We start from the raw sequence: 10,664 nt of genomic DNA on the forward strand, positions 1-10,664 counted from the left end.
GCTCCGTCTGTCCCTGAACCGCTGAGATACTTGAGCCACATACACACACACACACACACACACACACACACACACACACACACACACACACACACACACACACACACACACACACACACACACACACACACACACACACACACACACACACACACACACACACACGATAGATACATGTTTGGAAGTGCTACATTTAAGATGGATGAAATAGATTAATAAGTATCTTTGCAGCAACTTTTTGTGTGTATTCATCTCTGAGATTGTGTGAGAATAATTATTTGCAGTCAGTCGACAGCTATAGTCCAGAGTCCTTCATAAAACACATAAACATCATAAAACACACACGTCCTGAAAAAGGAAGTTTAAGTTTGTGGAATATACCAAACAGATAGTTACCATGACAACAGTAGTAGTAGTAGAACAGCAGAACAAAATTTTAGATGCTAAAAATTACATAAACAAATCAGAGTTTAGAAAAAATTGAATAAAAATCTACTCTGAAAATAGACTAAGTATAGTAAACTCTACATAATTACATAATTCCTCTAAACTTTTCCTTTTCCACTTTTCTTTCTCTTTTGTATGTAGGTGGTGTGTATTTTTATTTTTTTTTTTGTTTCTTGACTTATTTAATTAATATATTACTCACTAACTTACTAAAATGCAGTGCACTCTCAATGACAGTGGGGGCCACAACAAAGTGATTTATCTGATCCGAGGGCCACATTATCAACATTCATGTCATCGTTTAAAATGAGGAGCCATCTGAGCATTAATACAGACAAAAACTAAAGGTCTTTGTTGTCGTTTTGTGAATTTTTGCTGTTATTTTGTATGTTTCTGTCGTTATTTGTTGTTTTGTGAAAGTTCTAAAAGCAAATAAATGTAACCCGAGTGTCCTATATTCATGCTTGATTAATTATGTGTTTCTCAAACTGGGGTCTGCAGATGCTTTGGGGTCCAAGCTATGTGACTTATTTAATTAATAAATTGCTTTAAAGAAATGCAGATTACTCTCGATGACAGTTATCTGTTGCAATTAGTTTTCTGTTAATTATTGAAATACAGTATTAAAAAACAAAAATTCTACATTGCTACAACAACAATATTTAAAAGAAACCCTATATTTACCATGTTTATCAATGTCTTTGTGTTATAAAGCAGAGAAGTTTCCTCAGCTTTAGCAGGGATTTCCTTCATCCCACTCAGACGTTGTCCTATTCATGCAGCTTCCTATTCTCTTCACACAACACTCTCTAATCCAGCCAAAACCTATTAGATCCCACTCCAGTAGACAGGAAGAGAGTCTATTTAAATCCACTGAGGACTTTCACCACCACAAGGTTTAAATAAATTAAAAAAACACCCACTTACCAACTAGTGAAAACATGGATCAGCACACGTTTGAACGTAGATTCACATTCTCTAGGGCAGAGATGGACAACGTCTATCACAGCGGGGCCACAAAAATGGGATTTATCTGATCCGAGGGCCACATTATCAACGTTCATGCCAACAACAAAGCTGAGCATTAACACAGGAAAAAACAAAGGGTTTTGTCATTGTTTGTTGTCTTTTTGTGTAGTTTTTAGTAATGTGTGTTTTTGGAGTCCTTTTGTGTATTTGTCTGTCATTTTGGTATTTTCTGCTGGCATTTTTGTGTATTTTATGAGTCATTATATGTGTTTTTGTTGTTTTGGTTTTTTTTTCTTGTGTGTTATGTTTACATTTTGTTTATTGTCAATATGTGCCTTTAGTTTTTCAGTATTTATTGTGTTGTGTGCATGTGTTACCATCCTTTGGTGTCATTTTGAATATGTGCCATTGCTTTGTGAGTTTAGGTGGTTGTTTTGTGTGTTTGATGTCCTTTTGTGTGTATTATGAATCTTTTTTTTTGTGTGTGTATTTTTGGAATCATTTTTGTTGACATTCTGTGCATTTTGCCATTGTTTATTGTGTTTTTGGAGTTATTTTGTGTATTATGTTAGGCTTCACATTACTTCCAAGTTCTTGAATTACAATTTTTGGTGTATTTGTCTTGGGGGCTGCACACAATTAGATTGAGGACCGCAGTTGGTCCCTGGGCCACCAGTTGCATGTATGCTCAAGGGCTTCACGACTGTCGTTTGCATCATTTGAATCCAAAGGTGGAAGAAGAAGAAGAAGAGTTAAAACAACAATTGTAAAAACAGTGATGAAAACATAGAAATATAAATCAGAAGAAAAGAAACAGGCATGAATCGAGTTGTTTTTATGGATACTTGTACTTTATTGAGTATATTTCTAAATCAGTAATTTTACTTTTAATTTTAAAAGAAGTAAAGTAATTTTTCACATTTCTACACGCAACTGTTACTGAGTAAATTATTATTTATTTATTTAGAGAAGTAACTAAGTTTTACTTTGTAACCACTGGAAAAGTGGTGGAAAATTTAAAAAAAATGTGCATTTAAGGCATTGAAATTTGATGAAGTGGCAGATGGGAGTAACGTAGCTAAAATACATTAAAAGGATAAAACAAAATGGCAAGAAAAGGTGATGAAAATAGGTTAAAAAAATTGCAAGTTGTCGTTGTAGTTGCAGCAAAAATGGGCTCAAATTGGTTAAAAAAATTCTTAGTTTTTTTTAACGCATCTGGCATTCTTGAATACTTTATGCTTGTACTTGTACTTAAGTACTATTTTAATTAAGAAACAATACTTCTACTTGGGTAGGATATATCAGTACTCTTTACACCTCTGTTTGAATCACGCTCACATAAATAAAATAAATAACTCCCACTAGAGGGAGACAGTTAGCTTAAAAACATTTTTTTAAAAACAGGAGAAGAAATAAATCTCCATCAAACAGGTGAACATGCAGGTGAGTGAGTGTTTGGTGGTTGAAGGCATGAAACACTGTGTTTTATATTTATTTTAGGCATAAATTGTTAGTTTAAGTGTAGATAACCTTTTATTTTTGTTTTCACTCATCAAATCCAAACAATTGTAGTAGGATAAACAAACATTTGAATTGTTTGTAAAGTCTGTAACTTTATCTAATCTGATCTAAAAATCCTCATTAGTGATTAAAGTGTTGCCTAAACTGAAACTGTTAAAGTCACGTGTGATAGTTTGCGCTTTTCTGCAAAGATAAAATCAACAAAAAAAAAAACCTGTCAAATGTTTATTCCTGTGTGGACTGGAAGATAAAAATGTAGCTACTGGGAGGGAAACATGGGTTTTGGTGTTTGAGGTGATAAAGGCCTTCCCAGTTTTAACACCTTAGCTCCCAGTTTGGCTGTGGCCCCTGAGGGCCAACAGGGGTCCAACGTGTTTTCACTGTCTTGCTGGGAAGCAAGGGTTACCACATTAGCACGACATTAATTTAGACAAAAGACATGCATTCCCTGGGCTTGGCCCTTTGACGCTGCATAGCATTAATATCCACACCTATAGACGCCCTGCAGGGCCCCCAACACCCCCCCACCCCACCCCAACATGCACAATACTGCTGCAGAGACACAATAATGACAACAGAAACTCATTCATCAAACCTTTTATCACAGCAGGGGCCACAAAAATATGATTGGTCTGATAGGGCAACATTATATAATATATCAACAGTCATGTCATCGTTTAGAATGAGGACCAATCTGAGCATTAATACAGAAGGCAATAAACTGTTTTTGTTGTTTTGTAAGTTTTTCCATCATTTTTTGTCTTTTTTTGCTGTGGTTTTGTATAAGTTTGTTATTTTTTTGTTTTTGTGAGCTTTTCTGTCATTTTTGTTGTCTTTTGATGTATTGTTGTTGTTTTGTGTGTTTTCGAGTCATTCATTTTGCACATTTCTGTTGACTTGTATATTTTTAATGAATTCATTTGTAGTGATCTTGTGTGTTTTTTGTTGTCATGTTCTTTGTGTATTACCCTGCCATTTTGATTGTTTTGTGTGTATTTTTTTTATTCAGAATGAGGACAAATCTGAGCATTAATACAGGCCACAAGAAAAGGTTTTGTCATTTCATCAGCTTTTTTGTCACTTCTGGTGTCGTTTGATGTATTATTATTGTTGTATTGTGTGTTTTTCCACCATCTTTTGTTGTTTTGTGTATTTTTGCTGTTGTTCTGAGCTTTTCTGTCTTTTTGCCGCCATTTGATGATGTTTTGTGTTTTTAGTGTTGATTTGCGTGTAGTTTTTCTTGTTATTTTGTATAGCTTTCTGTCATTCTTTACAGTTTTGTTGTTTGTGTGTTATGAGGGGCCACAAAGAAGTGAATCGCTCAATCCGAAGGTGATATTATTACACTGAAAGTTTTTTTTTTGACTATATATATATATATATACATATATATATATATTGGGAACCTCTGCTCTAATTAAACCAATTCAATTGTAATACAAGTAATTTAAATGTAGACACTTGATTCAATGTGATTTAAATTTCCATGTAGTTCTTGTTTAGAAACCAGTTACAATATCTATTTTGCTCATTTAGCATTTATTTCTTCCTTTGCATTTCTTTGTATTGATTGGAGTAATTTGTAGTTTAGTTTCTCTTCTCGTGCACAAACCCCTGTCGCCCCCCCAGCCCCCCAACAGAGCAGAGTGGCTCTACTCTCGGATAACGCCTCATTCTCCCCTCGATTACGCAGCGGGGTTTACATGAAACTGTTAATTGTTTGCTCTTCAAATAGTTTGCCTGGAGCCAGCAGTCTGCGACAAGTTAAGGACCAACCAGCTCGGACATCCCTCCCCCTCCCCAGGGTCCTGTTCGATCACCCCCACCCCTTCTTTTTTTGGTTTGATCAACATGACAAAGCTGTGGCCGGGTCAGAGCGCACTGGCACCGGCACCACCACACCTCGGAGTCCTTTCCACCCTCACCTTGGCTTCCACAGACATGCACCACCGCAGCAGACCGTTCCTCCGTGGCACGTAACGCGCACCTCCTCCAGGGACCCACATCTGGCTGAGCACCGCGCACGGATGGCTCCACAGCGGCTGGAGCGCACGGAAAAGTGCAGCGTCAGCGGGGACTCGGGCTTCAGCGACAGCCCAGAGTCGTTCACCTCTGCCCTCCACAGCAAACAGGAGCCGGGGGTCCAGGACATGCGGCGCAGTGAGGAGGAGGAGAGTGAGAGGAGCAAAGGTGGGAAGAAGAAAAACTACCAGCGATATCCGAAACCACCATACACATATCTGGCCATGATCGCCATGGTGATCCAGAGATCTGCAGAGAAGAAGCTGACACTGTCTGAGGTAAGGAACTACACACAGTTCATCATGGGTTCCCAAATGCGTCTTTACGCACGGCGACGCACAGAGGTGTAAAGATTACTGATGAATCCTACTCAAGTAGAAGTACTGTTACTTGACTGCACAAGGCCTACCTCTGCTTGCTCAGAATTCCCACTCTCTAATCCAGGTGTTCTCAACCTTGGGCTCAGGACCCCATTTGGGATCGTGAGATACTGGGCCCTTCCCAGGATCTCACGATCAGATGCCTACATGAAACTAACAATATGAGTCCATTTTTGTTTATTTTTACTCTTTTTTTTTTTTTTCTGCCACTACACCAAACTTGCCATATTTTTTTTTTTAGCTCCTTTTAATGCATTTCTGCCACTTCTCCATCAAACCAAAGCCTTTTCTTTATATTTTTTTTCCATTTTTTGGCACTTATAAACCTTTTCCACCACTTTTCCCACCTAATGACACATATTGACCCATTATTGTCACTTTTAACCTCTTTTTAAAAAATCATATTGCCTGCTCTTTTTTTGGCCAATTTAACCACAATCACTATTTGTAATGCTCATTACTTGCCAGTTTAAACGAATTGTTCCTACTTTTTAAACAAACATTTTCACCACTTAAAAACCCTCAAAGTTACTGGTTACTTTCACCCCACACACACACATTTATTTTTGGTAATAAATCTCGCTACAGTTCCCTTGCATAACAGTAAACATCTAATGTATAAACTTTAAAAGGAAAAGGCCAAAAGTTGCACAATTGGAAGTTAATTTATTTTCCACAAAGGCACCTTTATAAAATAAGATTTGTTGAATGTATGTAAAAATAAATGACTGATTTAGAAATATACTCAAAAGTATAAGTACCCATAAAAGCAGCTCAATTACAGTAACGTGAGTTTCACCTGTGGTGACGTACATTTAAACCTCTGAACAGATGTTTGTTGTCTTGTAATCGGGGACATTTTAAAGCTCACTAAATAATACTAAAATGGTGACACTGAGTGGTTGGTTACCCCTCTGCCATTCCTGTGTTTCTTTTGATAAGGATGATCTGCAGTGAAACCAGACTCTGGTCGTTATCAACAACTGTGATAAGATACAGTACCAACTAAACTAAAAACCCATTTAAAGAGAGTGCATTGTGTTTCACAGGCATGCAAAATGGATATAAATGTTTACAGGTGTTTCTGGTCAGTTTTTGTTCCTCCACAAAGTTCAATTTCTTGTATGGTTTTTAAACTGTACTTGGCAAATAAAACTTTTCTTATTCTGATTAAAAAAACTCATTCTAGACCAAAATGTCTTTAAGGTCGCCAGAAATTCATGATATCAAAATAAGGTCACGATCGAAAAAGTTCAGGAACCAATAACTTAGAATAAAATTCCCAACGCAATTGCCCATTTTTCTTTTTTCTCGTTAACATTTCAGACGATCAAAGTTGTGTCCAAATCTTTTGTTGTTTTCTTTCTTTCCAGATTTTAAAAGAGGTCAGCACGCTTTTCCCATTTTTCAAAGGAAACTACAAAGGATGGAGAGACTCTGTGCGCCACAACCTCTCGTCTTACGATTGCTTTGTAAAGGTTTGTATGAATAAACTTTAAAAATGTCCCAAGTAATAGAACAACAGTCTCCAAACTCTGTACAATTAGGGCCAATTTTGATGGAGAAAATAATTTTAGGTAGGTCAAGAATAAAGTCCAAATGTTGAAATATAATGTTGAGATTAAAGTGAAAAAAACAAAAAGATTAAAGTCAAAATTTCAGCCTATTTAACTTTAATACCAAACCTTCGACTTTTATCACAATATTGTATTTGGAGTAAATTTGAGAAACTTATTTCACCTTTATTTTGAAAATTTCAACTTTAATCTCGACAAAATTATTTTCTCCATCAAAAGTTAGATTTTGCAACATTTGAGGCCTGAGGATGGACAATGGACACATTTTGTTGGAAAGTTTACTTTGAAACCATTTGGGAACAAAAAAAATCTCTAAAAACAAATAAACATAACCCTGTGTCCTTTCATGCTTGATTGTGTTTCTCAAACTGAGGTCTGCAGATTCTTTGGGGTCCAAGCCAAAAAGAAAAAGAGCCTGTGATTCAAAAGCACATGCAAGTAATCAATATGCTTTCCATCTTCTGTATATACCCGTAGGTGCTGAAGGACCCAGCAAAGCCTCACGGCAAAGGCAACTTCTGGGCGGTGGAGCTGGGCCGTGTTCCTCTGGAACTCCTCAAAAGGCAGAACACGGCCGTCTCGCGCCAGGACGAAACAGTCTTCGCTCAAGACCTCGCCCCGTACATCATGAAGGACTACAAACCCGAACCGGAGTCCCTTCCAGATCCCGTGCAGGCGTCCTGTTCGCCGCGTTGCTCTACGAACCCGACGTCGCTACCGCAGGACGACTCCCTCCACCCAAAACTGGACTCGTCCTTCGCAATCGACTCGCTGCTCCACAGCCTGCGGCCGAGCAGCGCCTCGGAGGAGACGGACGCAGTGGCGAGGAGTTGTTGGGCTGATGTGGGAGCTTTGAAACCTTCGCCAGTGCGACACCCGTGCTACGCCTGCTCTGCTCGTAGCGCCTCGGCTAGCTCCGTCAGCCCAGCTTCCTCCTCTTCGTCTTCGGCACTTTCTGATGACGAATGGCGGGGAGCGTCTCACCACGGTAAGCGTGGGCTCCCAGATGGCGAGGCTCCGCCAGGTGTTTACGACGGCTACATGGCTCCACTGCACAAATCCTCCAGACGGGAGGCGGTCGCACCTCCCTGGGAACTACCGACGTCGTACGCTAAATACGCCCCTCCCAACGCGGTCGCCCCCCCCAGCATGCGTTTTAGCGGCGCTCCTTTGATGGCGCTACATGGCGGACTGTCAATGTACGGCTACGCCAGTCCTCCAGTGACAACCGGTCACTTCATTGGCCACGGCTACTGGCCGCTGTTCCCCAGCAGGCAGGTTGCGGTCCAAGCCCCGCCCCCTTTACTCATGGACCTGGATAACCTGTTGCAGTCAGTGCCGCCCAATAAGAGCGTGTTTGATGCTCTGACTCCAGCCAGCCAAAGCCAACAAAGCTATCATCCACAGAGTCAGTACGGGACTCCTCGCAGTAGATACCATCAGTACTGACCACAGTGGAGAATAATAGACCAACTTCAACAGAAAAAAACAGCTGCACCTGTAATTTTACAAATGATAAATATAGCAAGTTTATTTTGTCTTTTTTAAAAAAATATGTTACAGTTTTATTTATTCAGACAACTTTTTTCAGGAAATGTACTTTGATCTCCGGACATGTTTCAACACATCAAAGCGATCACCAGTTGGCAGTCAAAACATCAGTAGATCAAAATAAACTTCCTTGAAAAGAACGTTTACTTTGAAATGTACTTTGATCTCCTGACATGTTTCGAGTGTCAACTGGTGATCACTTTGAGTCGAAACGTCAGGAGATCAAAGTAGATTTAGTGAATAAAGTTTACTTTGAAATTTTCTTTAATCTCCTGACATGTTTCGACTGCCAACTGTCAGGCTTCCTCAGAGGCATCTACTGATTGCTTTGATGTATCCCTCGCTTCAAGTTCTTTCATAGGGAAAACACCAAAGCATCTACTGATAGCTTTTATGTCACGAGTTCTTTCACATCAAAGCCATCAGAAGGTGTTTTGATGTTTTCCTTACGAAGGAACTCGTAGCGAAGAATACATCAAAGCAATCAGTAGATTCCTCTGAAGAAGACTGACAGATGGCAGTCAAAACATATCAGGAAATCAAAGTAAATTTCCTAAAAAGAGTTGTGTGAATAAATGAAACCCTAACATATTCTTACAAAGAGGATCTTTACAATGTTTCACTGAAGCCAAACGACCACTTATTAAACTATACGTGACCAAACGATAATCTACCTCAGTGTTTCAGTGAAATCATGTCGAATCACACGTGTTTTTGCACACCGTGTCTTTATTTTTTGAGACTTTTTGAATGTTTTCTTCCTGCTGTGACCACTGAATGTATATGAAATTTTCCGAGAGACTTTATTCGGTGTATTTATGTGATATATTTGTGAGACGGATTCAAGCTACAAGTGTTTTCAGCACAGAAAAGTCACAAAGGACGACTATTTACTTTAAAAATTGGAAATACACAGAATCAGAGGTGACCTATGAATAATTATCCATGTCTTTTTAAAGATTTGCTACAGCTTTATCAGTGTTGCATGACTTTAAAAGTATGGAGTATTTTTTTTTTTTTTTTAACGAGAAAATATTCACTGTTTTTTTGTTTTTTATGTCAAGCTTCCCTTTACACTCTGTAAACATTGTCCATCCATCACTGACTTTTTTCTTTTTTGATTTGTATTTGTAGCAAAATTCAACAACTACCTTTCTTTGCACCTATTAATGCAATATTCGGTTTTTAACTCAGGGAAAACTGCCAAAAATGCCTGCATCTGACTTATTTTTATGGGTTTTTAAGCCTCATTAAAAGCTGCAGAAAAGTGAATACGAGTCTGAAATAAAATGCTTTAAAATAGATGACGATGAATGTGTGTTAACTGCGCTATAGGAGGATGTGATGGAAAGGAGGTTTTGACCCTAAATAGTACCGGTAAGATGGGATATAAAATCCAGCTATGGATCAGGATAAGAAATCAATGTTTTGTTTGTAGCTTCTTCAATTTTTTTAATGCGAGTAAGAAAGCATCAGGGCAATTAAAAGCCTTTTTTATGCAGGAGACATTTACAGCATAATGCAAAGCTTTAACTCCTCCTTCCTAATGTTACAGTCAGTTGGTGAGAAACCTGCACTGATTTACTTTATACCCCTTCAAACACTGCATATCTTTAAAAAAAAAAAAAAAAAAACATAGAAATAAAGGCATTTTAGAGGTTAAACTTTAGCTAGTACACGACTTTTTAATCATCAAATAGAAGCTGCCAACAGAAAATTTTATTTTTCAAGGTAAAATGTTAGATTCCGGTGAGTTTTTTCCTGTTTACAGTAATGTTTTCCCCTGAACTCCTGCACACGGATCAACTACCGGAAAGTAAAGGTGTAGGAAAAAAAATCGATTCAGCAATATATCGCAATATTTCACCGCACGATTATCGTATCGATCCAAAAAAAAAATCTAAATCGCTTTTTTTTTAATGATGTTTTTTTTAACAAAAAAGACATTTAATTGCGCAAACATATGCGTAGCATGTAAATGCCTGTAAAATTTACTTTGGACTTTGTTAAACATACCACTTGTTTTTGATATTTGTACTTGAATTAGTTACCATTTACTCGCAGGTGATAAAAAAATGACCATTTTCTACTTGAAAAGGTGAAATTTGTAATTATTGCGACGTACTGTATATTGTATGGTTTAGTATCGGGATATATTGTATCGTATCGTCAGATTCATGGCAATGCAAACCTG

General features: G+C 38.1%; 1 protein-coding gene across 1 annotated transcript; it reads left to right on the top strand.

The window, feature by feature from the left end:
• The first annotated feature begins 4,643 nt into the window (after window positions 1–4,643).
• Window positions 4,644–8,368, top strand: foxh1 (forkhead box H1). The gene is made up of 3 exons (XM_028434103.1): window positions 4,644–5,240; window positions 6,716–6,820; window positions 7,397–8,368. The coding sequence occupies exons 1-3, from the start codon at window positions 4,644–4,646 to the stop codon at window positions 8,366–8,368; spliced, it is 1,674 nt and encodes a 557-aa protein (XP_028289904.1).
• Window positions 8,369–10,664: the final 2,296 nt, after the last annotated feature.

This window comes from Gouania willdenowi, chromosome 20, assembly GCF_900634775.1.
Source record: "Gouania willdenowi chromosome 20, fGouWil2.1, whole genome shotgun sequence".
NCBI classification, from domain to species: Eukaryota; Metazoa; Chordata; class Actinopteri; order Blenniiformes; family Gobiesocidae; genus Gouania; species Gouania willdenowi.